This window comes from Strongylocentrotus purpuratus, unplaced genomic scaffold, assembly GCF_000002235.5.
Source record: "Strongylocentrotus purpuratus isolate Spur 01 unplaced genomic scaffold, Spur_5.0 spur5_scaffold_5, whole genome shotgun sequence".
Classification (NCBI taxonomy): Eukaryota; Metazoa; Echinodermata; class Echinoidea; order Camarodonta; family Strongylocentrotidae; genus Strongylocentrotus; species Strongylocentrotus purpuratus.
In genome coordinates, this window is record NW_022145611.1 from 14652291 (window position 1) to 14679562 (window position 27272).

At 36.6% G+C, this 27272-nt stretch overlaps 1 protein-coding gene across 5 annotated transcripts in view; it reads right to left on the minus strand.

Annotated features, from left to right (window-relative positions):
- Positions 1 to 2601: 2601 nt before the first annotated feature.
- The window catches only part of LOC764925 (cell surface glycoprotein 1), a 53332-nt gene continuing 28661 nt past the window's right edge, over positions 2602 to 27272 (minus strand). For 3 of the 5 annotated variants that reach the window (XM_030998524.1, XM_030998528.1, XM_030998527.1), the window contains exons 2-11: positions 26822 to 26998; positions 18762 to 18845; positions 18618 to 18623; positions 15771 to 16523; positions 15150 to 15386; positions 13296 to 13511; positions 12516 to 12765; positions 11602 to 11734; positions 9432 to 9528; positions 2602 to 6510 (exon numbers count right to left, since the gene is read on the minus strand). In XM_030998524.1, coding sequence (XP_030854384.1) covers positions 6460 to 6510; positions 9432 to 9528; positions 11602 to 11734; positions 12516 to 12765; positions 13296 to 13511; positions 15150 to 15386; positions 15771 to 16523; positions 18618 to 18623; positions 18762 to 18845; positions 26822 to 26998 — 2004 coding nt within the window. In that variant the 3' untranslated portion in view covers positions 2602 to 6459. Of the gene's footprint in view, positions 6511 to 8771; positions 8866 to 9431; positions 9529 to 11601; positions 11735 to 12515; positions 12766 to 13295; positions 13512 to 15149; positions 15387 to 15770; positions 16524 to 18617; positions 18624 to 18758; positions 18846 to 26821; positions 26999 to 27272 lie in introns of all 5 variants that reach the window. The other 2 variants (XM_030998525.1, XM_030998526.1) reach the window with 2 other exon arrangements.

Here is a 27272-nt window from a genome sequence, read left to right on the forward strand (position 1 = left end):
AACTTTAAGCGTTCGTATCTCTCTTGTAACTGTATTATCAAACTTGTTAATGGCATAATTTGAAAGGCTGTTTATTCCCCTTTGCAATGTTGCCCCATTTTTAATGATTTAATGGAATGTGCAGTACGTACATCTGAATACGGGGCAAAGTGAAAATGAAACGTTGCAAATTGCATCGTTATTGTCAATAGGGAATTCTTCAATTGGTTGGAGGATGGGTTGTGCTTTGAAGGAATAAGCATGCCTTTTAAAACATTTCAATTGAGACTTGGCCTCATATTCAAGTGTGTTTTCTAATGATACACATCCAACATGATTATATTATTATTAACAAGAGAGATATCAGCGCTCAAAACTTGAATTGCAGAACCTGTTTTGAGTAGTATCTATAATGTAGTTGGATCGCAAATCATGAGAGTAGAAGATAAGGGATTTTATTTCATTATTCGTCGCAAATAATTTTGTTCAACCGAAAGTAATTTTGTTTTATACGATATTTATCTTCATGTGGGCGAGCACGCATTGCTATACTTGGTCCACTGGCGGCGACACATTTTCGATCATTGGATCATTATTTACTAGTAGTAGCATAAGATCCCGGGGTCCATTGCAAGATCAATACACAACATATATACAAATATACACAATAAATAAATAATACAAAATTTAAAAATCCTGGATATATTTGAAATACTGTTCATTTTACGATATTTTTTTAAGAGCTGATTTTATCGTGGAATAAAAATGCCTTTTTGAAATCATTGTTTTGCTTTGCCATTTTGATTCTGAAGTTAACAATTCATATGGAAGGGTCTAGAAAGAAAGTTTTTCAGAATCGTCATCTTCAAGGCAAATTAATCCATCTGCAGATAGTTCACTTACCCGGCGATGAAACATAATTTTCTTTCGTCATACTGTACGTCACTTTGGAAAAAGTACAATTATTTGCAATTTAGAATGCATGCATACTAGTTTTGATCTTTAAAAACGAAAGTGACTATGTTCTTATGCGATTTTAGTCAGTATTTCATACTAATATTAGTAATAAGAAACTGCTTTTGCAATGGAAAGGAAAAAATACAATTCTTGTTTTTTTTCAAAGAGGGGAAGAAAAAAAAGGACCCGCACATTTCATGTACAAAATCATGTCTTTAAAGTTTGATAATATGTTTTTAAAGGTGATATCAGGCGCGTACGCAGGGGGAGGGGGGTTAAACCCCCCTTTCGATTTTTTTTTTTTTTTAAGTTAAAAAAAAAAAAAAAAATTAGGCAAATGGCTGACCTAAAAAAGGTGAACCCACCCCCCCTCCAACGGAACAAAATGTCGTCCTCTTACCCCCCCCCCCGCTTATTCAGCAACCCCCCCCCCCCTTGAAAAAATCCTGCGTACGCCACTGGGTGATATACTTCCTCAAAATGAAATATACCGGTATATATTTTTATGTTTTACTTTGTCCCGCTAAAAGACTAAAAGATTAAACATGTTTACGACCCATAATTTCTTGGCCCACTTTATAAAATACTTTCTTAGAATTCATCCTAAGTTTGCACTTTAAGTTGTATTGGGACAAAAGATCCCCCCCCCCCCCCCACATCTCTCTCTCTCTCTCTCTCTCTCTCTCTCTCTCCAAACATTCTCTTTGACCAGGTGTGACAATACTTTTTCAATCTGAACAAGAAAATCGAGAAAGACTGAGAGAGTAAAGTAAGAAGAGGGAAAAGAAAAAGAGGGAAATATCAACAAGATTTTAAATGTAGTCTTGGCAAGACATTCTGTTAAAACCTTGATTTAAGACCAGTATGAGCTATGTCGCAACAGAGGTCTATTGGATACGTCTTAGGACTGTGGATCACATGATTTGTGGCACCAGGCGCGTACGCAGGGGGGGGGGGGGGGGTGGGGTTAAACCCCCCCTTAATTTTTATGTGTATGTTTTGTGTAAGTTTTTTTCCGAAACCCCCCCCCCCTTTTTTTTTAAATAAAAAAATAAATAAATTAAAAAAAATTAAGCCAATGACCGACCTAAAAAAGATGACCTTACCCCCCCCCCCCCTCAACGAACCAAACTGTCAAAAAAATCCTGCGTACGCCACTATGGCACTAATGTCTTATGGGCAGGCAAGACATTCATCTACATTTGCCCAGGTGTTAAAAGGGTACCGGTAGGTGGAATTCCTTGAATGCTGTGTGCACCAAAATCGGTAGCCAACAAGAGCCGGGGTAATATTGGAGCGCCTTAATTGCATGGTGGATATGTGCACTTTAAAATGTCCAGTGTTATGTTATCTTTATTATTATCATCATTATATGAACCTTTGTTTGTTACTAATTCTGTTTAATTTTGTCACTATAGTTACCAACAAATAAACTACAGATATGTAAAACAAACACAATCGCAAAGACTTTCGAAAAATAAAATAACAACAATTACCATCGCCCATATTGAAATAAGTGTGACCATTGTGATGACACATTCCGTAATCAGGAAATGGTTTCTATGGGATCTACAATAGGGTATTGAAATTGCTTAAATTGAATTCTTGATAGTCTTTACAATCATGCTACCATGAACAGAAAAAATGATGCAGAAACGTCCAGAACTCATTGAATAACATTTTATTGTGGGTATAGATACAAGGTACCTCATTAGCTCAAAATCAAGTCAGTAATTGTCATTATTTACCATTCCAACGTGCACGTGTTATTGGTTAATACATAAGCATGAAGTACAACTAAAAGGCATGTTTAATAGCGAAGTACACTTTCTTTGCTGCGTTATTGCAAATTTACAGACAAAAATGCACTGTACATCTTGCTACAGTCGAAAGCAACCAACCATTTGTAAAGCATCCTATGTAATACTATCATTTGTGATGGCATTTAATGTGACAACTCTTAATTCTGCTAACTTTTCTTCGTGAGAAAAACATTTTCTTTCATGTTATCCCACAAATAATACATAAAGATATAATATATATCATGTCTAAATGGAACCACCTAAGAGAAGTAAAGGCAATGGAAAGTGGATAGGAAAATCAAAAGAACATAAAGAGAGCGAAAAACAGAGAAATTTGAAAGAGGAAAAAGGAGCAGTTTGGATTCAAGTAGGCAGGGATATATTAATTGGTCACTTTGAAACGAACACCAAGAAAAACTTCAGTTTCCATACATATAATGCCTTACATGATACTTGCACATTCCCACCTCATTCATTGTGATGTAGGGTTATATATTGAATATTCGGGAACTGGAATATGAACGTTATTGATGTAGTTGTTTTTTTGCCTCATGAAACTTGTTTCATTTGGAAACGAACATTACCTTTTCTTTCACCATTCCTTCCAACATACTAAATTTATTGTTCTTGACAATATGTGTATTTTCATTTAATCGGTCCCTAATATAAACATTTCCAAAAGTTGTAAAGTTATTTCCTTATATGAGAAAGTAATGTCCATTTCAAAATGCACCAAAAGCAAGGCTGCAATGGACAAAAAGATTACCTAATAGAGCAAAGACTTGTTTTGAGGCTTGAATGCCAATAATTAGAGCTCACTCCAAAAATTAACTATACAAGCATTTTCATTTTCAAAAATACAGGTGCAATTTATCTGCTTGGACATTTATGAGGTCTATTTCGATTTATCTGGTGATAAAAAATACATAAAGAATAAATCATACAGCACATGAACAAAAACAACATTGATTTCACTGCCCTGCAAATGTTCCATTCCGCTGAAAAGAAACAAATTTTCTTGCAATAAACTTTAACAAATAAGCTTTTATTAGTACCTAGACTGGCAGGGTTACTGGTAACCATTCAAAATGTATTTAAATTCCATTTTCTAAATCCCAGAATTGTAAGTGATGATGGTGGTGGTTTGTTCGCCAATGCTCATCCTTGCTTTATGAATGTATTAAGTTAACAAACAAAATGAATATTGATGCCTAGACTATTACCCCAGTCACATCAACGAGACACAAGACCAATGATGAACCACAAAAATACTAGATTACCTTTAATGGCCGAGAATTTATGTGATATTTATTCAATTTATTTGATTTGATATTGTAGTCGATTTGCAGTATACACTAGCAGGTCAGAGTAATACATAATATCTACTATAACTAGGATTCACAGAGAAAAAAAGAAAAATTTATTGACATCATACAAAGTACATTGTACATACATAGTATCATGAAATCAAAAGATAAATAATTATATAATGCACAGGTTGATCATGAGTCGTCCAAATTTGGCTAGGTAAAATAATAGAGGCAAGATTCTATCAATCTGAAAAAGAAAATTGACATTCATAACAGAATAAAGCACTATATCATGATTTCTGAATTGCATGAAATGTGATGAAATTCATTGCATGTATATTGGAACATCCATTTAGGCTTTGGCAAGGCACTATACATAGCACACGTGATGATTTTGGTTGGTGAAAATAAAACGGACTATACAAAAAAAAAATCAAAAGAAAACAGCATTTCTTAATATTGATACTTGGCTTCTGAATGCTCAGTAGATCAAGGCACAAAAACAAAATGGCGACCCTGGGTGGTGAGGTTTATTGCTAATACCGTTTGGTGATCAAATCATAACTGCATTTTTTTCTGTCCAGTCCATCATAAAGTTCCACACTATTTTGGTTTTGAAAAAAATATCAGATCAAGTCTCGACTTAAAACTGTTCTTAAATAATTTCTTGCTGCTAGAGAAGTGAAATCTCTTACAATGATCCCTAATGAATAGGGCTGTTTCAAGAAAGACACCGTGATGTCCTGATAAGATCCAGTGCAGATACAGAGTTGGGAAAATGCATAGAACCTGTATGTAAATTGAGAGGCACAACCAAACTTCTTGAGAAATATCACTTGATTTTCATATGCAGTGTGTTTAAATGATACTTGTTTATTTAGCCTCAATTTGACCGATTCTGCCATTAGAAACATTTAATATAAAATACAATGGCATTTTCCAGTAGAGACTTCAATATCCATTAAGGATTAATGCTTAACGCTGTGTCAATTTCCATTACCATGATACCATACAATAACTGTTACAAAAACATTACACAGGCACTTTGATGTATGCAGTTTTTACTGTTTGAAATAATTGCAGTGCTTTTTGCAAATGTCATCAAAATACTGAATTACAAATTGTGTCCAATGCGCTAGCTACATCTAACCTAAAGTTATACAATACAATCAACAATCTAATTATCTAATAACATCTACAATAAAGGCTACCAAAAAATAATCATTTAAATAGAAAATGCATGTATACAGAATAAATGATTACACCAAACAGTACAATTACGATAATTCATAAATATTAGGACACTTTGATGTATATATAATATATGCAAATTAAGGTGAACCGATGTGCTGGGGCTACTACCTTCAAACCATAAATACACCATTTTTGTTCCTTTTGATCCTGGCTATAACTCTTTCTAATACATAAACAATAAAAGCATATTCCCCAACTTGTAAATTTGAAAAGATAACCCTGCACCTCAACTGAATTACTCTAATTTAAGGCAGTCGTCAAAAATCATAGATTTTGTAAAGAATTTAATGAATTATAAACCTAACCTACCTGTTCCGTTTATCAACTAAGTCTACAACTCAAAGACAAATTCACATTGCGTTCAATGTGATCTCCGAAGAGTCCTACATAAGATCAAGCTTAAAGCCAAACCAATGTAGGTGGAACAAAGAATCAAATTGGCACATCGACTGGACATTAAAACAAAGATTCATATGCACATGCAATACTAGACTTTAATAGCATTTCCATTTATTATCTTACACAGTTCATCTTCATGAGCACATTGTTTAACAAAACTTATTTTTCAAAAGGACGCATTCCTTCAAGCCATGTAGGATTTAGCTTTCAAGGACTTCAAGCTATCACTTTTATTCACATTGGGACAAAAGTAAGATTTTTCTAGAAGTACTAGCAAAAGGCTTTAGCTCAACCATAATATTAAATGTACATTGTATTCTGTTGCAAAATAACTGTACACTTGGGAATCATTTCAAATATTCAATTAAATAATCAATGAATATTAATTGGATTTACAATGGATATATAAAAACAGGAGATATAAAGAATACATGATTATTTTTTTCCATGCCATATGTGTAAAATAGGCTTAAGGGAGGCTATTGACCTCCAATCAATTTTCAAAAAATGAACACATATCATTTTAAGAATGTTTAACCTCACAGCCATAATTACAAGGGAATGACTGAAAATGGCATTATTTTTTCTGTTTATTTTTTCTTCTTTCTCTCTTCTCTCGAATCGAAAATGGGTTCCCACGATCTTTAAACACAAATTCTAGCATAAGTTACAGTACATGACGAAGAAGCTGCAGGATTACATGTAGCTTTTCGGCAGAGCGTTTACGGACATTTTCTCTACGACTGACTATGCTGCATTCATGCCACGTTGATGGTGTTGTTCAGACCAAGTTCACCCTCTACGGTGGTCTGAAAGAGAAGGGGATATAAAAATAAGTTAAGTCAAATTTCGTTATGATAGGTAAGAAGAGGGTTCTTTCTCATTATAAAATGGAGTGTACAAATGCAACTCAAAAAAAAATCAATGCAAACTGTCATGGATACACTCTTCTGATAAGTTTCAAATCATTTTTTTTTTTGGGGGGGGGGTTCCACTTTGATAGCAATTCTTGTTTATGCTACAAGCATTTTATAATAACACAATTAAAAGGACAAAATTATGGGGAGAAGGTGAAAACAGAATGAAAGAGAGAAACAGAGACATAAAAAGTGTGAATAATTCAATGAGATAATAAAGACATTATTTTAGCTAAAACTTATTCAAATCAATGGCATGCACATATTATGAATACATAATTATGATAACGTTTTAAGTTTCACAGAAGAATGCAATCACTCAAAATCTTCAGCCTATTCCCCACTCCGTTAAAGCTTCACATATTGCATATAATCAATCAGTTTCAAAGTATACATGTATATTTAACTTATATATATATATATATATATATAGAAAATCAATGATGTACACTACATCATTATCTGATATTGTTTGGTCTGGAATCAAAAGTTATCATTCCTTCAGTGCCTAATACTTCAAATTTCAAGATAGAGACATCTGGAATGTAGAATGTATTAAAATAGTTACCGGTACAAGAAAATTATAAATCAAATCACTCTCTTGACTAATATGTGTGCATCCCTATAATCTGAAGTCTGAAAACAACATACAAACTAAACAAGTGAAACAGACTCTGCATCACAAAAAATATGTAGATTATATAGGTATTCATTAGAATATACCATTAAAATGGAATCAACTGGAACATTCTTTTCAACTTTTTCAGGCATAAAGCAAATCACACACAGGTTTATCTCTACAGGCGGACCTCCACAAAAACTGTTTTCGTTGGCAGATATTTAACAAAAATTACCCAAATATACTGGGGTCTGTCATGATATTGTCTCCCATTATGGAATGATTGTTAAAGGTAAAGACCAGTTATGGTCATGCGATTGCATTGTGAAAGAAACGTGGAATCGATCAGAAAAGGTTGATCATCCAGCATTTAGCATCTGCAAGGTTCTGGAATCATCAAAATGATAATAAATTTGGCCCATTCTTCGTTAAGTTACAAGCACTATAGACAGAAAGATGTATATGGGACTACCCTATATCTCTCACAGACCATGAGAGAAACAAATTTACCAAATATATGAATTAGTAGGCGGTTTCCCGGCAAATTTTTTATCATCATGTATTAGTCAAAACATATTCTTTCACATGATTGGTAATGAGAGCTTCCATTTCATTTTTTGAAATTGGGGCGTTTCCAATACTGGTCTTTACCTTTAAATATTGAGGGTCATTTTACATTTTAGAAGCTTTTTGGGATAAGAGCCCTGTTGGTTTAGAGCCCAGTTTAGAGCCCAGTTTAGAGCCCAGCTAGTGAACTTTCACAATTTTATATTCATGGACCTGATGGACCCAACCAGTAGGAGGTAAAATAGTACAGAGAAAAAGCTGAAGAACATTTAAAAAAGGAAAAATAGAATAAGAGACCAACTTAAAATCAAGATACTAACATGATATGGTACACAATAGGTATCTAAGAAAAAAAAACTATCTAACACAACTAAACACCACAGCACACCTCATGACTAGATAACAATTAGACTTTGCAATTAAGTGCGAAAAGGTACAACAATTAGATACACAAGATGTTAAAATGTACAACACTCTTCAGGATAAAGGTCCTGAATAGCTATACCCTAGGCCTTTCAGTCTGAGAAAAAGCCCAATCAAATTAACATATTCTGCCATTTTGAACCTTTTGATATTGAAATTTATTCTACAAATTATTTGGGGTCTGCATGGTTCATAAGAATGATGATTTCTCTTGTGTGACCTTTAATAGGGAAAGACCAAGGTCTTTAATTATTTTGTGACCCATACATTACGAAGAATGATCACGTAATGCTGATTAGGACAACATCCAAAGTAGTATTTTCCTTTGCATTTGGTCTGATACAAGCTCTAGCTGTCAACTACATCAGGTATATGAAATTCTTTGATGTAGTCTTTAACATATTAAACAACATTTCTTGGACTTGTCAAACAATAAGCAATAAACACAACACAGCAACAACAGATGCTCGGGCAAACAAGTATGGAAAAGCACATCAAACGTGCACAGCGCCCCCTTCTGGCAGGCACCTGCCGAACTTCTCACCTTCTTGGCGTCAACCTTGTCCTCACCGTCGACTACAAACTTGTAGCTGTAGTCTCCTGCAAGGAGGTCCATTTTCACACTGAAGCAGCCATCACTGTAATTGTGTACATTAGGGGATCAATGGGGGTGAAGGGGTTATAAAGTATTCATCAAAGAGTCTTGGAGCAAGACCAAGGGAGGAGATGAGAGAAGCGACTGATGCTGCCTGCATATAGGGAGGGCACTTTGCTCATTTGTCCATTCAATTAATGGACAGAATTTTTAAGATAGCAGGATTCCTTGCAAATTCTTGATAAAAGTTTGTTTTATTTCAAGATTTCTGTAAGAAAACAAAAAGCTGCTACCGGTACTTCTTTTTTTAATAAATGTATGCCATTTATTTAAAAAAAGTGCCACTCCCCCTCGCAGCTAGCATCACCCCTTCTTCTCATCACCAAGTTTGCTGTCATCATCTCATGCTCATTTCTTCCATTTATTCATCAAGTTACCTTCCACCATCACCTCCACCACTGACAATGGGACATGGCAGAAATGTTCTGGAATAAAGAACCCTTCCATGAATAATATATTCTGAATAAATGCAGATGAGCATGAAATGATGTCACAAGCTACCCTTCATCAAACAAACATAAAATCACAGAACTGATCGCATGATGTTACCTGGTTCATACTGGCCTTCCACTCGCCATCTACGATAAACTTGTACGTCCATTCCCCGGGGGCCAGGGACAGCGTTTGTGCAAACGTGCCTTCCTCACTACCTCAATGAATGAGGGTATGAAGTAGTAGTAGTAGGGAATGAAGTAGTAGTAGGAGGAGTAGTAGTAACAGACGAAGTAGTAGTGAGACAGAGTGGGATATTTATAATTAGAGGCAAACAGGGACAAGGGGTTGTTTTTCATATTCAAATTGCATGTCATATTAATGTTAAGAGGATTGGTAGGGGTATTTGGATTTTGGCGATTGGGAGCAATACAAAATGTGAGCAGTTTTGGGAGAGGGTTGTTTTCAAGGAAATGTTATTGCAAAAAGAATGCAAGTTTATGTGATGAACAAAGTAGTTTCCCAAGGCATTTGGATTTGGAAGGCATTTTTGTTTGTTTGTTGTTGTTATTTTTTATGATAGGCATATCAAAGATTTTTTAAGTCGCAGGATGAACAAATTGCATTTATATCATTGACAACAATATTTTTTGTAAAAAAAAAGCATTTATTTGTATAGAAGCATACAAGTTGACCAAAAGAAATCCAACCAAAAGAAATCCAATGCAGTAATTTTAAGCATGATAATAAAATAATGAATGAAGTGGTGAATTATAGCGAATACGAATGGCAACAGTTTTGTTTTCAATGTGAATATGAAAATCAAAAATTAATATTTGTTGAAGAACAAAAGAAGGAGATACAGAAGTATTAAGTGTGATTAGGGAAGTATTAGAAGGAAAGAGGTTACAGATGGTATGAGGAAAGACAAAAATGCAAAAACAGGGAACAAATGAGACACAAAGACACCAATAACATTTCATGGATACACTATTTTAGGGTGAAAGTTACAGAAACATGCAGCATGCATTAATGAATTGTACAAATTAATTTGAAATGATAATAACTCCTTAATAATAAAGCTGTACCAAATATTTCCAATTCTTGCAAATTCATGCAAATTCAATGTTTTTTTAAAAGGAGGGGCGAGTCGTATGTTCCCAATGTACATGCTAACTATGTGAATGAGTGTATGGTGAAAATGAAAATGGATAGGCTCTCATTCGGCATGTGTCTACAGGCTTTCAAAATAGCATTTTTTTTCCTACTTTTATGGGTCTAATGGATTATCTCCAGGTATGTGCTTCTGTAGAATTCACCATAAGCATATTATAACGTCAGCAGTAATGGAGAATCGTACCTGCATTCTATACCACATTCACTGTCCAGAAATCTGATGGACCCAGTAAATGCTGTTTGTAGAAACAGACTCGTCACATTCCAATAAGGGTTACTGTTAAATTTTCATTTTGGGTAGACTATTCTGTTCATTTCAGGGTTACTGTAGAAACATGCTGGTTGCTTGAGCCTTGACTATAATTACCCCCCCCCCCCCCCCCCAAAAAAAAAAAAAAAAAAAAATGATTACCCCTTTGTACCCTAATGGGAAAACTTTCCAGGTAACAGGTTACAGTTACCGGTAGTTATTTAAGGGTAGATGTGCAGGTTTTTTTTGTCCAGGGACATCATTTTTCTAAAAGCGGAGACGTCCAGGGGTACTTTTTCTCAGGGTTAGTTTTCCTGGGGTAATGGTCCCAATATGTAATGGGATGACTGCAGTTACATTAATAGTTAGTGGCAGGCGTGGGATGAAATTTGCACACAGACTTAGAGAAAATACCTACTCTTTATACACTCATGCACATCATATTATACTAAATCAAAATCACATCATCAAACATAACTGTCTTAATCAAATTTTATGTCCAGCATTTCAGTTCCCTGTTCATTATAAAACGGTGACATAAGAGGAAACCGCCTGATAAAAAAAAATACCTTTCTAAATTGGCCATTCCAGACCACAAAAGCAATTGGTTTTAAATGATAGTTTTGTTTGTTGAGAGCCATTATGGCATACACTATGTGTTGATGGATACTTGTTAATGCCCTTTCAGACAATTCATTAATTAAATAATATTTGCAGAATTGACCTCATGGGAATACATACATACAGATTGATATTTATAAAGCACCTGTACATAAACATGCTCAAAGCGCTTTACATTAGTAAATAAAACAGAATAATTATTTTGCTCTCCAAAATATTGTAAAGAAGAAGAGTACTCACACTTGTGTAAGTTGTACCCTTTCTTTCCAGTCACTGAAGCTACCGGTCACAAAGACCTCTTCTCCACCCTCCTCCCAGCGGAATTCAACGGACGTCTTCTTCTCCTCACTGGCTTGGTCTCCTGATGGTCCATCTAGGTGGTCAAGGTGAAGATATTGATAAGTATTAGTGATAAAATCTTGTTATTAGTTTTCAGACTTCTTGGGGATACTTCAGCCACATGTTCGCTCGGTTTTATGAATGACTTTGTTCTAATATTTGAAAAAAACTGATAGAAAAAGATGACCATTGTGTGGGTGAAAGAGTTTATGCTAAACAAACTGTCAGCACCTACAATATCCTGAGCAAATTTCTTTTGATTTCCATAAAATGCATGGGAATTGAAATTCCTGATTGGACATTCACTTTGGTAATTGATTAACTTTTTTTTTCTCAGAAAGAGGGTTACAAATTTCAGGGTTCCATAGAAAAATCATAGAAAAATTCAAAAGTAAAATGAAAATAAACAAGAAATGGGTGGCAGCAGGTATCGTCACGGTGGAGAACAGGTCACCACAAGGTCAAGGTCAAATACATGAATGAAATGAACAGAGATGATGAAGAAGGTCTGTCAAAATCACACAAAATATGGATATGTCCCGGCATCATAATAAACTATCCATTAAAGCCTTTCTGCACTAGTTTAGCCAGGAGGGATTAGACCTCCCAGCATGGTCACTGACAGGTGGTAATCTCATCAAATCAGCTCTCAATTAACATAAGAAAAAGGGGACCATGGCCTGGGGGACCAATGGTCACTGATTAGGAATTGTTTGCCATATAGAGGGCGCAAGTAGCTATAAGTAGTGCAGTTGGGCTTCAAAGATTGTAAATCTTTCAATCCAACTCTCTAGGTCTCCCTCTCCAAGTCTCACTTGTAACTGCTGCTACTGCTGCAACAGAACTCTCATCTGCCTCTTTGGCTTCAGCTGCAGCCTCCTTGCTGGGCTCACTGGGTTCCTCTGGAGCGGGGGTCTCTGCTGGCTGATCAGCCTCAGCCTCAGGGGCGGGGGCTTCACTGGTGGGGGCAGCATCTCCGTTGACCTCTGGCTCGCTGGTGTCCAAGCTCGCTGCTGGCTCTTCTGGAGCAGTCTCATTTTTTGCTGGCTCAGGCTCTGCTGCAGGCTGTAGAGAGGGATAATGGAAATTTTATCAAAGTGAAAGAACAAAATAGTTGTAAAGGAGAATATTGTCACATGATATAACTTATAATATTTATCCCAATTGGTCCATATTTCCATAAAAAGGTAGCTTATTTGCTGTGAAAGGATTGGATCACAAAACAGAATTTTTTCAATTCAAACAAGTTAATGATCTTTTCAATAAATCTAGGACTGGTCTATTTAATATCAATAAGCACAACAAAATAATTAAAACATAAATGGGATGTCAATCTTTCTATTCTATTCCCCTTCATAATTTCTTCTGAAGCTGATAAATGCCTGCCTAGTAAGGCCAATTCTGTTTCCAAATCTAAATGGAAAGTCAACATATTGGAGATACAAAAAACTCAGGTTAATTATCACAAGTCTAAGAATTGATGAAGGATTTTTTCCTCAGAATGCGTAATTTACATGGCATTCTTGGGTAGAGAAGCCTTTAAAACTATCAGAAATAAACAAACAAACAGCAACAAAAATCAAACAAAAACTAACCTCAACTGGTACTACATCTGGTGTTTCTGCTGGTGTTTCTGCTGGTGTTTCTGCTGGTGTTTCAACCGGTGTTTCAGCCGGTGTTTCTACAGGTACTTCTGCTGGTGTTTCTGCTGGTGTTTCAACCGGTGTTTCTGCCGGTGTTTCTGCCGGTGTTTCATCTGGTGTTTCGGCTGGTACTTCTGCTGGTGTTACGGCTGGTGTTTCTACTGGTGTCTGTGGTAAAATCAAACAGTTTGATTATTCTACACTTGCCAAATTCCTTTGAAAGATTATCCAATGATGCTGTATATATATTAAGGTGTCCCAGAGATTACAAGCAAATTTCAATTTCATACAGGAATTTTCCATCACAGTGCTCGCTATTGATCCAATTTTTAATTTCAAGAAAACATAAGCTCCTTTTTGTCAAAAAGCATTTACATATCGGTATGCAATATCAGACTAAGTGCTTTTCAAACCACCTGCAGAAATATTTTTATAAAAATATATATGAATAAGTGCAAAATTAAACTGCAGCTGCCAAAACATGTTTTTTTTAATAATAATTTTTATGTCATATAAATACAAATACAGTACATCCTAAAGTATTGTTGATGATATAAATTTGTAGACGTTATCATCCATTTCTCTTCTACAATAAATATACATTCCTATCAAAATATTAGTTTCATACTAGATACAGGGAAAACACTGCCACACCGTAGATAACTGTAAAATAGAGACACATATTGTAATGCACATAAAAAAAGTGTGCTATCTCTGTGATCTTGTTATTTCATACCACATGAATTACCATATAATGCTAAGTGAATGGTATAAAATATCAGTGATCCCTATTCGTTTTCATGCCTGTATAACAATAGCCATTCAAATCATCATGGAAATTAGTCCATCAAGTGAAAATGTATCATTCACTCCACTGTAAGTATCGCTTTCATAATGTCAAATATTTTCAACTTGTGAGCATTGTAGATGATTGTATCAGAATGGTTTAAGTTTACAGAATTGCATTAACTACAACAATAAATTAAAATAACCAGGTCAGTACTCGGATATTGTTCTTGTTAAGAAACCTTCACATGTGTTCTGCAAACTATAGTCGGCATGGATCCTGGATATATTCCTACATCCCCTTTCACTTTCGCCATGGATTTTACTCACTTCATCTGTTCTATTTCTTCTCTTCCTCCTTATCACTTCTTTGTTGCCCTTTCTTTCTTGCTCTCTCTCCGATTAACCCTAATTCCTATAAATAGTTTAGCCAGGGTTTAATACTATGTGGGGTGAAGAGGGCAAATGATCTTGCATTTCAACACTTGTTCTAATATAGCAGGCTCCCAAGGTTTTCAAAATATCCTTGAAATGACATAGCATATTAAAAAGCTAGTGACTAGTCTTGAAGGTATTGTTTTCCCCTGTCCAATATCCCTCCTCCCTTGCACAGTCATTCCCCCCCCCCCCCTATCCATCCCCCTCCTTCTTCAAGATTCCTTGCAGACTTTATCAGCCTTACACATTCTTTTCACTCCTTTGTGACATGCTACCATAAGTTCTCTCTTTCCCTCAATGTAATCTTGAATTCAAAATGTAGCTAAAAACTAAACCCTGCCCACTACTTTCCCATCTACCTAGAAAAATAAGGGACAATTACTCTCCAGATGACTATATCCCCTTTGGAAAATAGACCAAAGACAATTATCCTTGTGACAACTACCACTAGAACAACTACTCCGAGGACAATCAAAGAGGGTAGTTGTCCCGATTGTTCTTTATTCTTGGAGGGTAGTTTTCAGAGAGGTTAAAGTCCATGGGTAGTCATCCTAACAAAAGAAAATATCATCTTGTCCATACCTCAGCAGGAATCTCTACTGGTGCTTCGGCTGGTGTTTCCACTGGAGCTTCGGCTGGTGTTTCTACCGGCGCTACGGCTGGTGTTTCCACCGGTGCTTCGGCTGGTGTTTCTACGGGTGCTTCAGCTGGAGTTTCTACGGGTGTCTCTGATGGTGTCTCAACCGGCGTCTCTGATGGTACCTCAGTTACTGTGGGTTCTGCTGCAGCTGGTTCCGATGGCTCTTCTGCTTTTGATTCCTAATCGGAAAGAAGAAATTGCATTTATGAATTCTGATGTAGGTTACTGGTAATAGATAATCTACCTCCTGTACTAATGGTATTACCGGTAGATGTTTCTCCTTTGGATAAAGTTTAAAAATGTTTTCAAACAAACCTCAGGAAAAAGCCCAATAAGCTTTTGACCTAGGTTGTCAAGAACATCTTGTCTGTGAAGCATGTGTGGAAATTGAATACAAAATGAAAGTGGTCAAGCAATTCTCTTAAAATTTGGTGCAATAAAGTGCAAAGTCAGTGCAAAATAACTTCTTTCCCTAAACCATAAAAAAGAGAAGCAAACTTGAATTTGACTTTTGATTGATATGATAAATTAACAATGACTATGTCATTGCATAATCAGTATACCTCCACTGAATCTATTTGTGCAGGTGTAGGTGTGGGTTCTTGGGGCGTGTCTGGGGTGTCAGAGGGAACATCCTGGGGAACCTGTTCTGGGGTCTGGTCTTCTGATGGTGTGCTTTCTACCGGCTCTTGCTCTGCCTGGACTGGTTCTGGAGTTGGCTCTTCTACTGGGGTTGGTTCTTCTACTGGGGTTGGTTCTTCTACTGGGGTTGGTTCCTCTGTGGCTTCAGGTGCAGCTTCAGGTGTTGGTTCTGGAGTGGGTTCTGGTGTGGGTTCCTGGGCAGGTTCTTCTACTGGTGCTACTGGTTCTACTACTGGTGCTTCTGGTTCTGGTGTTGGTTCTGGTGTTGTTTCTGGAGTAGGTTCTGGAGTAGGTTCTGGGGTAGGTTCTGGAGTAGGTTCTGCTGCTGCTGCTTCTGGTTCTGGTTCTGGCTGGGATGGTTCCTCAGGGGCAGTTTCAACTAGTGCAGGGGTTTCGGGTGAGGGCTCTGCGGGTGCAATTACAATGGGTGCAATTACAACGGGTGCAGAAGGGGTTTGTTCAGGTTCTGATGGTACCTGCTCTGGTTGGGATGGTTCTGAAGGTGCTTCCTCTTTGACAGGCTCAGGTTCTGCTGGTGAAGGGGCAGGTTCCTCTGCTTGGGTTGATGGTACTGATGGTTCTGGTTCTGTTGATACTGGTTCTGGTGATGCTGCTGCTGCTTCTGCTTCTGCTTTAGGCTCCTCAGGTGCAGGTTCTTCCGATTTCTGTTCAACCTTAAAGGAAACAAAGAAAACAGAAAAGTACATATAAATATATTTATATTCCAGACATTGTGAAATAACACATGCAACAAAATCATCCATTCTATCTTTTCATTTTGTCATAGATGATGTTATGAGGAAAGCAACCAACTAATATTCATACAAATTATGGGCACCATCTGGAACTTTCCTACACTTAGTTAGTTTCTTAATTTCCCTTTTTGGCATATACCAATTATGTACCACATTTTTGTCTTGATCTTGTACTAGCAATTTCGCTTTCTTGTATGAAAAAAAATGATTGTATCATTTCATCTTTCAAAGAACCAATAACCATAACACTTCTACATCTCTTTTCAGAACAACATCAAACTCGATCAAAGCTATTTAGATTTGTCAACTTGTCTCCCATTAGTTTCACAACTCAACACCCATTCTCCAATAGAAAATACTTCAGGAGGTAATAAGGAAAAAGAAATATAGCAGTTTGAAGTTCAGCATATAATAAGTGTCAATACATTTTTGACATTTGCCATAATGTTGATCTCTTTGCTATTTCTCTACCTCTCAATTGAGTATGGCTGAATTATTATAAGTGCAAGTATTTCATTTTGTATTTAGTTTGTTTTCTCATGCATCATCCAATTAGCCTCTCACGTCACAATTTCATACTTCTTCCAGCAGTTGCCATGGTGATAATGAATTTCCTGCATTTATTGGCTTGAGCGCATCAAACCTCCATCACAAGGCAGGTCTGCTATCAGGGTAGAATTACCATTCCAACAGCTAGAATGTCACACTCTTCCTTATTCATGGTGCCTAGCTCACTGCCGCTATTATGCTAATTTCAGATTTCAAGTATACATTAGGCCCATTTACATTGTGGAAAAACCATGAGTGTTTACACTACTGGAAACGCCCATAAAACGTCAGTGTTCGATAATTCCGTCTTTTTTAATGTGAGTTGTGCACATGTGCCACTTGTGGCTGCTCTGCATGCATTAGCATGGACGCGAGGAGAGTTCACTGGTTTATTGAGAGCAAGCATTTACACTGCAAAAACAGGAGGAGTTTCAACAAAAAACACTCCAGAGGTGGGTTTATATTTTAGGGGTTTCGCTTATGTTTATGGGAAGATGCCTAGCAAATTCTGACAAAACTGTGAAATGTGAGAAAAAATGATGTTTTTTTTTTGGTAGTGTAAATGCCCCTATTGTAAGGTGCCTGCAGAAGACATCAGCAGGGTGCTTTCTTATGTAAATTAAACTATAAACAATTTCCTGATATGCTTTTATGCCTGGCATATGTTTTATCCTGTATGTACAGTGGCTTTAAAGATCAAATTATGACAAATTCAGATTTGTAAAAGTGGTTGGGAAAACTTAAAAAGTCACTTTCTATTATTAATACATAACATAATTATGATTTAAGGCCAGACTTGTCCCCTATGACCCTTTGTTCAACTCTCAAGATTTAGATTAGTCAACATAACTAAGAAGGACATATTAAACTAGGAATAATTCCAACATTATAAAAGTTCTAAATTAAACATTCCTTCCTGTAATACAGGGTAGAAGTAGGATTTTGATCACTCTATTTTAAAATAAATGTATTTAGCTTGAAATAAGTACTGTCCGACCTAAACATCTGGAAATGTGTAAAAATGGGATTCTCTAAACTCTAAACTCTAATCTAATCCCTCTAAACAATTATTCTCTAGTATTTCCTTTGCATGTTATTCTGGGAAAACAGGATAGAGCCTTGATAGTTGATAGAGGACATTTTTTTTTACCAAGCAAGGACTGGAAAGCTTCCTACCTGTTAAAGATCCTGACTGAAAGCTTTAAAGTGAATAATAAAAAGCTAAGAAAACTGATACTTTTATTCCTGATTGAGGAATGAAAAGACAGATTTTCAGATTAACTACAAATCAATCACTCATCACAGACAATAATATTCTGAGTAGTAATTTTTTTAATTTAAAAATAAGAATTCATTATTCACTTTTCATCAAATAATCTATTCCAATATTGAAGTTCTATAAATATATATAATTGATCCTAAATATTTTTCTTTCAAGTTTTCATATTAGACACAGAAATTCACCACTGCCTGTCAGTTGCTTTCATGCAGTGTAGTTTCGTTCAATAAAAGTAACTTCATTTATTGTTTTTTAAGTAATCTTTGAACAATTGATATATCATATATTTCTTTAAAGCCTTCAACTCTTTTATTTTGAAAACTTACCACTGCTGCTGCTGCTGCTGGAGGTTCTACTGCAGGAGATTCCTCTTTGGTTGATGTCTCTTCAGCTGGCTTCACTTCAGCTGGTTCCTAGATAAACAAACAAATAAACAATCAATAATCGGAAGTCAGTTGGAAAATCTGACAACTAGTTTTTACCCCCATCAGTAAATTTTAAAGTGCAATTTAAAAATGTTAAGTTCTGCCACCAAATTTGAAAATATGGCAATCAGTTTTTATCCTTGTTAGAAATGTTAACATCTAAAATATTTGTCTGATAAGAAAATCGCTAGTTGACTAGTTGGCAAAGTTGGAGCAACATCCCCCATCCCTATTCCCCCATTCAAAATGTGTCAAGAGAAAAAAACACTATACAAAAAAATATATACAAATAACATGCAGAATAATTGCATAGTTCATCAGTTTGAATAAATTTCACAGAAAGCGGGATATCCTTCTAACTTCTAAGTAATAACACGGATCTATATTGGAAAAAAATTGAAAGTGAAAATGAAACTACTTTGGCTTCTGACCACTTAACCACACTACATGAATTTCAAATAAAAAGCAACAGAAGGTGTGTAGCACAGATACACTCTACTGGTACAATAAAAACCGTGAGATCAAGTCATGGTTATAAATACGTACAATGTATGTACACTGTAGCATGTCCTCATCAGCTCAAGTTTGCCAAATAACCTGCTATTTTCAGACTCGGATATTATCCTGAAGCTTGAAATTGCGTCTTCACCAGACCGATACGCTCATTACAAACTAGCTTGGATGGGCGCAAATTAGCCTGCTATTTCCCAAATAGCAGGATATTTGGAAACAAGACCCAAGATTTCATAGGATATTTTCTCGACCAAATGTCCCGCTAAATGCAACTGTGGGCTGATGACAACGCAAGCGATCGGGATAGTTTAAATATCTGGTTATTTGGCAAACGTGAGCCAATGAAAACAGGCCTAAAGAGCATGTCCTCAAGTCAGAGTAGTATAGTGACAAGTGGCAACATCCATCCGTCCCTCAAGAGCAGCACATTTCATTAAATCATATATAATAAATATTACTGAAAAGTATTCTAACCCTAAGGGTCACAACTTTTCGAATCTTATCATTTCACAGTTTATCAAATATTTATGTTGCACTCAAGTACAGAGTTGGCACGCACTTGTGAAAATATGTTATAAAGGGCCTACAGCACACTTTCCCAATCAGAGATTGGAGTGCTTTGTATGGATGCACTGGCAATATAGAAATGCTATGATGCATGGAAAGTTATGTTTTTGTGACAACTCTTCTACTATAAGACATGTACTATTCACTTATTGTATGAATACCAGAAAACAATATCAAAAGGGAGGATCAGGGAATGTTTTCCAATAAAAAAAACTCCAACTAATTTTTTTTAATCAGGGTCAGCTTGCCATGTGAACACTGCCTGGTATGGGGATGTTTCATCTCACTACACTTCAGTCCAAATCACATTACTTTTTATGATGTTTATTTGCGAGACATGTATCCTGCATGTACTCCTGTTTCGCTATAAGGTTGTCAAATGTGTGTTTTTCAAATAAGAAGTCTTCATACAGTTTGTCCTCTTCTAAATGTGAAAGGGCTGTATGTGTAATGGCTGCATGCTGCCACAACATTGTGAAACTGAAATTACAATCAGAATTCCTGAGGTTAACCATTATACCTACAAATCATGATAGTACAAAAAGAATCTCAGAATGCATTCTGCATTATGAAAGAGAAGAAATATAGTCCGCATTATATATGTTGCTGATGCCATTATCATAAATTAGCAATTCAATGGCTCTTCCTTGCAAACAAAAATTGAAAATGCATTTAAAATTGTCTTTTATGTATTGGGAGAAACTTATCATTTGAAGTGAGATCAATAGACTATGTTTCTTTAGTGAAACAGAATTTGTTATCTTTTTCATTTCTAAATCCGCAAAGAGCTATCACATTATTTAAAACTGAATAAGCAAAGTTGAACTACAATTAGGAACACATCTGTTCTCAAATCTTTGGGTCAAACTTACAAATGTTTACTCCTCCAAAATTATCTCCAGCTGAAACCTAGTCTAATTAGAAGCAAATATCTCACTGAGCAGATATTCTGCATATCAGCATTAAGAAATAGTGTTGTCTTTAACTATAACTGAAAAACTTAATTCAATTAGGATGCGAGTAATGCTAAGAACAAAGAAATCTGGAAACCGAGTCTGACTGTAAACAGCCTTGGGTGCAAATTATGCTCGCATACAATCACTGTTTTATCTAATTTGTTACACTCATGCAGAACCACACATGCAGTAAAGTTGGCAGTTCCCCTGCCATCTCCGTCATTTTAGCCCATCCATCTACGCAGCAGCTTGGCTTGTCTATGGACTGAAGCTGAAGAGAGCAAATTAAAGGTTTACAACTCTCAAGCTGCTTTCTCCATATAAGGACGCCACCGGGGCTTAATGCTCAAGACTGGTGGCCTGTTTTTCCTTCTTACTTGCGATGTTATCTCTGCACCTTCTGTGCAGGAGAAAGGGTTGCCAGACACACAGCCAGCGCAAGGCGGCGGCAACAACACAAACCTCATGCATGTGTGTCAGACAAAAGCTGGCTTGTCTGAGCATGGATGAGGTTGGTTGTCGGGTGTAGTAAGAGTTCATCTGATTAGGGTTAGGTTGTGGCAAAGAGCCAGGCAGATTGTTCTACCAGCTGCCACATTAAAGTGAAACTTTCCTCTCCTCCTGCCTGCCAGGAGAGCTAGGATCGCTCGAGAGCCTTCTTGCTCAAGAGGATTGGACATGGCGTGTACGTCAGAGACGACAACTGGTCACGATGACATATCTTGGAATATGACTGACGCACTTTGGCTTAAATTCATGTCTCTTTCACAAGAGATGAATTTACTATGACACAAAAAAGTGCACATTTATGTTGGCAAATACATCACAATAAGGGTGAAATAAAGAGGTTAAAGGGCTAAGTCAAACAAAAGTTGTATCCTGTTGTTTGAAGATACTTCTTTTCCTTGCCAAGAATGGATGTAGGCCCCTAATGAGAAAGAATGATTTGGGGTACATATTACATTTTCTTTATTAAGCAATGCTAGATACATACAAACCATTTCTGTTCACAAAGCGCATCTCTAAAAATGTTAATTGGTACTAACATCCCAAATCCCAGTCTAATATCTATGAAATTTTGTGAAATAATCACCCCAAAATCTTCCAACATAAAAAAAACAGGATCAAATTATGACGTATTAATATCCCAAAATCCCGCTCAAGAAAGGCTCCCTCTTTTGTTCATGGGAAACAAGATGTTACATTGAAAAACAAAATCACACAACAAATTATCAAAAATGTTGTTCAAGTGAACATACTCAAAGCAAAATAACATTCAGGTACACATCGCATGTCTGAACAGTTCTATTAGCATCATGCCATCCAAGACTCATGAAAATTTAGATACCAAAATAATTGAAGTGTGTGTAAATGTTTTAGAGAGATGTCTCACGATATAAGAGTACTGGGAGCACTTCTGCCGAAATGTCGTCTTTCACCCCATATCTCTCGCATCACTGGTAGTTGCTAGGCAACCAAGGAGTCGGGAGGAGAGGCTGTGAATAGATTTCATATCTTAGTGAAATAAGCACTCCTTGAATGCCAAACATTCCAACCTATAATATCTCTCTGTTGTGTCACTTCCACATAGTCACAAGACCAATTATTGGGCCTCCTTCACACAAGCATTTGTAAACCCGTCTCAAAACTGGCAGCAGCAAGGTAAATACCTCTTTTGTGTGTGAAAGGGGGTTAAAACAATAGCAATATGCAGCAATGGCTTCTGTGCATACCATGTGCATTATATCATACAAAAATGCAAAATATGCTAAACTCTTGTATTTTTTTCTTGTTTGGGGGAGAGGGAAGGGGGAGGGGGAGTGGGGGTTGCATTGTATCTCGTCATATGTGAATGAGGCTTTTCCCTTCCAAATGGCTTTATTTGTCAGAGAATACAACTGCCAGACCCCTGCTGTGGAAATTGTTGTGAGTTCATGCTGTGAGCTCCCTATGCGTCCTTACCAGAGGCTATAGAACGATCAGCGTTTGACACGCTTTCTACTGCTAGGAAGAATGGGTTAATTTGTACCAATAATGTCTAGATTACCTTTCATTTTGCTGGACAACATTTTATTGTATGTGACAAAAAGTGTTTTGTGTACTCATACTGAATTGCGGTAAATCAAATATGCAACATAAATACTTAAAGGTAATACAAAGTTTTGGTATGGGGTCATGAATTTGGTTCAAATGAACATATTGGAAGCATATATGTGATCCTACAATATTCAGTGATCGTTGTCGCGGTCGAAATCGACTCTAAAGTTATGAAATTGTAAATAATAAACACTTTATGTTGAATAGCTCCCTCTCAAGGTCAAGATATTAATTAAGCTATAAGACAATGTTTATTGACTAAAATCGACCGATTATGGCACAGTCACACGGCCACTTACGGTAGCTGCGGATGCTTACGGATAAAAGTCCGTAAGCATCCGCAAGGATCCGTATCATCCGTAAGCATCCGTATCCATCCGTAATTCAATCCGCAGGATCCGCAGACATACGCAGATCCGCAGCGGAATTTTGAAAATCTCAAAATTTTGCTGCGGATGAAATATACGTAAGCATCCGCAGAATATACGTTATCCATACGTAAAATACGTTATCCAAATATACGCAGGCATCCGCAGGTCCGTAACATGGCCGTGTGACTGTAGCATTAGCTATTCCCGTTCGGAAATTATATACCACAACTACATATTCTGAGATTTTCATGGTCGCAGCTACTATTGTACGGCCGTAGGAGCTTTTTGAAATTCATCAAAATTTACCGGGAGCACCGGTAAATCTTTACATTAAATTTTTCTCGAAAGCAGAAGTGTTTTAGGGGCTAAAATTTCTAGTGCTTTTAATACATCCACAGGGGCATCCAAATATATCAAAATTGAAAAAAATCACTATCCACCCATTTTTCAAAATTTCCCAAAACTTTGTAATACCTTTAAGAGATTTATTTGAATGGGTGCCAATGCCACATTCTTTTGATTCCTACCTACATTATGTACCAGGCCTATTTGTATAAATATATATGTTATTACAAAATAAGTTTATATTGATTTAGAACAGACAAATATGGAAGAGAAATTATAATCTGAACCACTGCATTATTTCCTCATATCTTCATATTTATTTCCTGTTGATTCTACGTGTAGTTTCACTTTTGCCAATGTTTATCAATAGTAAGTGGTACAGGAAGTATTACAAGATACACAGCTACAAATCACAAATGACAATGTTTGTTTTATTTGAAGAAACTGTTTGTGACAAGGTCTAAAATGGGATATTGATTAGGCGTACCAATTAATCATAATATCGTGCCTGGTTCAGAAAATGTGGAACAAATATTTTTGAAGTGCTAAAAGATTGATTTTTCTTTTCAGTATATATGAGAGAGACTGTTCATCTGACAGTACATCTGACCTCACGTTTATAAATACCGGTAGTGATACAGTTTCACACTGTCCCAGACACAGATGAAGTGTGAAATATCTAGGGATTCTTGGTAAAAAAAGTACATGTACACATCACAGTGATGGGAAAAGGAAATGGGTGATTGTTGAATACCGTTCAAACTTCATTGCCATTCCAAATGTGGTAGGAAAGAAGATAATTTTTCCTTTAATATCTATATTTCATTTTCTATGATAGAGATTGAGTGAGATTGAGAGAAAATGAGAGAAGGTCAAAACTTAGGACGAATACATGTACTATTGCAAGATATTCTGTGAAATAAATGTACTATATCGCCGAACTAATCTTGTTTTCATTCTCTGGTGCTCCCTGCTTCCTGGACAATGTGATGGTACACTCAATAGACCTATAAGACAAGGAATAGGATATACCATAACTTTAAAACAGATTTCTTCATTAATACTAATAGATATCTTGAATTTATCAACACACCGATGACATACAATGGTAATCAATAAATGGGTAATTAGAGGAATGCTAAATGACCCTTTCCATTCTTTTGTTTTCTCTATCACTCTGAACAGAGTCAGACTGGCTGACAGTCAGTATTTTCCCTCTTACAGGGGTTTACTGAATTTCCTTCTCCCAGCCAAGGGAACGGGCTGGGCAGAATCAGCGGGGAAAGAAGACCCTGTTGAGCTTGACTTACGATGACACTCTCTTAATGTCCATAAAGTCCATTGATGATGAAGATGATATTTTGTGATCATAATAATGTAATATTAAGAGTGATGACAGTTAAATTGATCAAAAATAGTAGTGGTGTCATCAACTTTAATATTTCAATAACTCAGCTCATCATAAGAAATTTCATGAGAGAAGAGAGATTCATGTGCAATAATGAAAGCTGGCATTGCAAACTCATGTCAACCTCATTACAATGTAGGAGAACGACAACAGTCGTGATGAAGCAAGGCTGTTCTCAAATTCTTCTCCAACACCGTCATGATGACTCACATGACTTTCTCGCTAATGGAAGAATGAATGGGAGCATGGTCATCGACTCATCATGCGGGGAAAAACATCCTCCATGTGCGGCGGTGGAGTATGCTGACTGGTCAGATGACCCAGAGTGCTTTTCGCATGTCTCAGCATCTAACTCATTCACCACATCGATACATTAATATTTGGGGAGAACGCAATGTTGCTTTAATGACATCCAATGCTGCTAAGGCAAATTTCCAGGGAGTCGAGCGGAAATGAGTGATTGCTCCGTGAGTCAACCCAGTTCCAACCCAGACGATATCAATGTTAAGACCTCAGAGTTCAACATTACTTTATAATCCTTACTTAGGGCTCTGACGCAACAAAGTATTAGCTGTATGACCATATTAGCCTCACGAGGCTCATGCCTATGTAATTACAGATTACTTCACTACATGAATGCTATTTCTAAGTTTGGTATCTACGTGCGATTCCGCACGCCTTTCCTACGCGATAGGGATGACAGGAATTAAAAGTTGGCTTTGGAGAATCTTGTGTCCTGCCACAAATTACATCCTGTATTCCTGCATAGACTGATTAGAAACTTGTCAAACATCATCACCTCCTACACTACAATTCATACATCGTCTGCTCCCGCAGCCAGCGTGGCTTTAAAGGGAGATGGCAGTCAGTTTCCATGTACAGTACCGTAGGTCATAATTAGCTGACACCAGACTTGGTGGAAATACAATTTACGGGCGAGCAAGTCTCGCACACAGCAAACCCGTGGTCCCATCAAGAAATTTCCCGTAGTCTCTCGGAGAGTCTTTGGGTAAGGGAAATATATGATAATGACTTTACCTTGTAAGGCAATTGATGGAAAATGAAAAGCATTTTGGGGGCACAAAACTGAAGGCTAATCCTGGTGATTGACAACACCCGTTATTGAGTAAACACCCAAATGGTGTCAAAATTTCCATGAGAGCCCACTACCATGCATCTTTAACTCACTTCAACCTATACTTAACACCCGTTTGGCTCTCATGAACATCATCATTTAAATGAAAAAATGCATAGAAAATTACCCTTTGTATCTTATGAACAGACATCTGTCCTGTTCTACCAATGGTGGTGATATCAGAGAAGGAGGAGGAAGTTTATTCTTAATTTTGGGAGCAGCAGACTAAAGGGGGATAAACCCATATTTGTGGGCAAGTCCAATGTATTTTGCCCCTTATGTTACAGACTACATAAATGATTATGATTTTATTAAATGTCTGTTATTAGATTCTTGGTAATGTAAGGGATAAAAAATGACTGAATACTGGAAATCAAGAAACTTCTGTGGCATGAATCTTATGTTCACCGCAAAATTTCAAATTTCAAAAATTCAAAAAAGTGTAGTTTGTAAGCAAAACTTAGGGAACTGAACCACTCATAAAATTCAAGAATATGTTATGCTTATGAAAGTTTCTGGTTTTATGCAAACATGGACTTGCACTGTCATCTACACATTTTTTTAAAACTCACCTGGGCTGGTTTGTCGTCTTGGCTGGCTGCTTCCGGGGCTGCTGCGTTAGACTCACCCCCAGCTTCTTGTGGGGCAGGGCTAGCCGCTGCTGCTGCTGCTGCCGCTGGCTCAGCTGGGCTCTCTCCCGGTTTACTTTCTTCTCCAACCTTGGTTTGGACTTCTTCTGCCTTTCCACCCTACAAAAATAGCAATAAAAAGGATGGAAAATATATGAAATTGCATAGTAAAGTTGAAAAAAATAAACATACAAAATCAAACAAACATTGATACTTTGAGGTTTAAGGGTACAAGGATGTGAGAGCTCTTAATAGTCAAGAGGTTGATATTTCAGATCGCTGCCCAGTGCTTAATCTTGAGTATGCCCTTGGGGAAGGCATTTCATCTACAGTTGTGGGTTAAATATGTAAAATATTTTGATATTGCATCTAATAAGTACAATGTACCTATTTT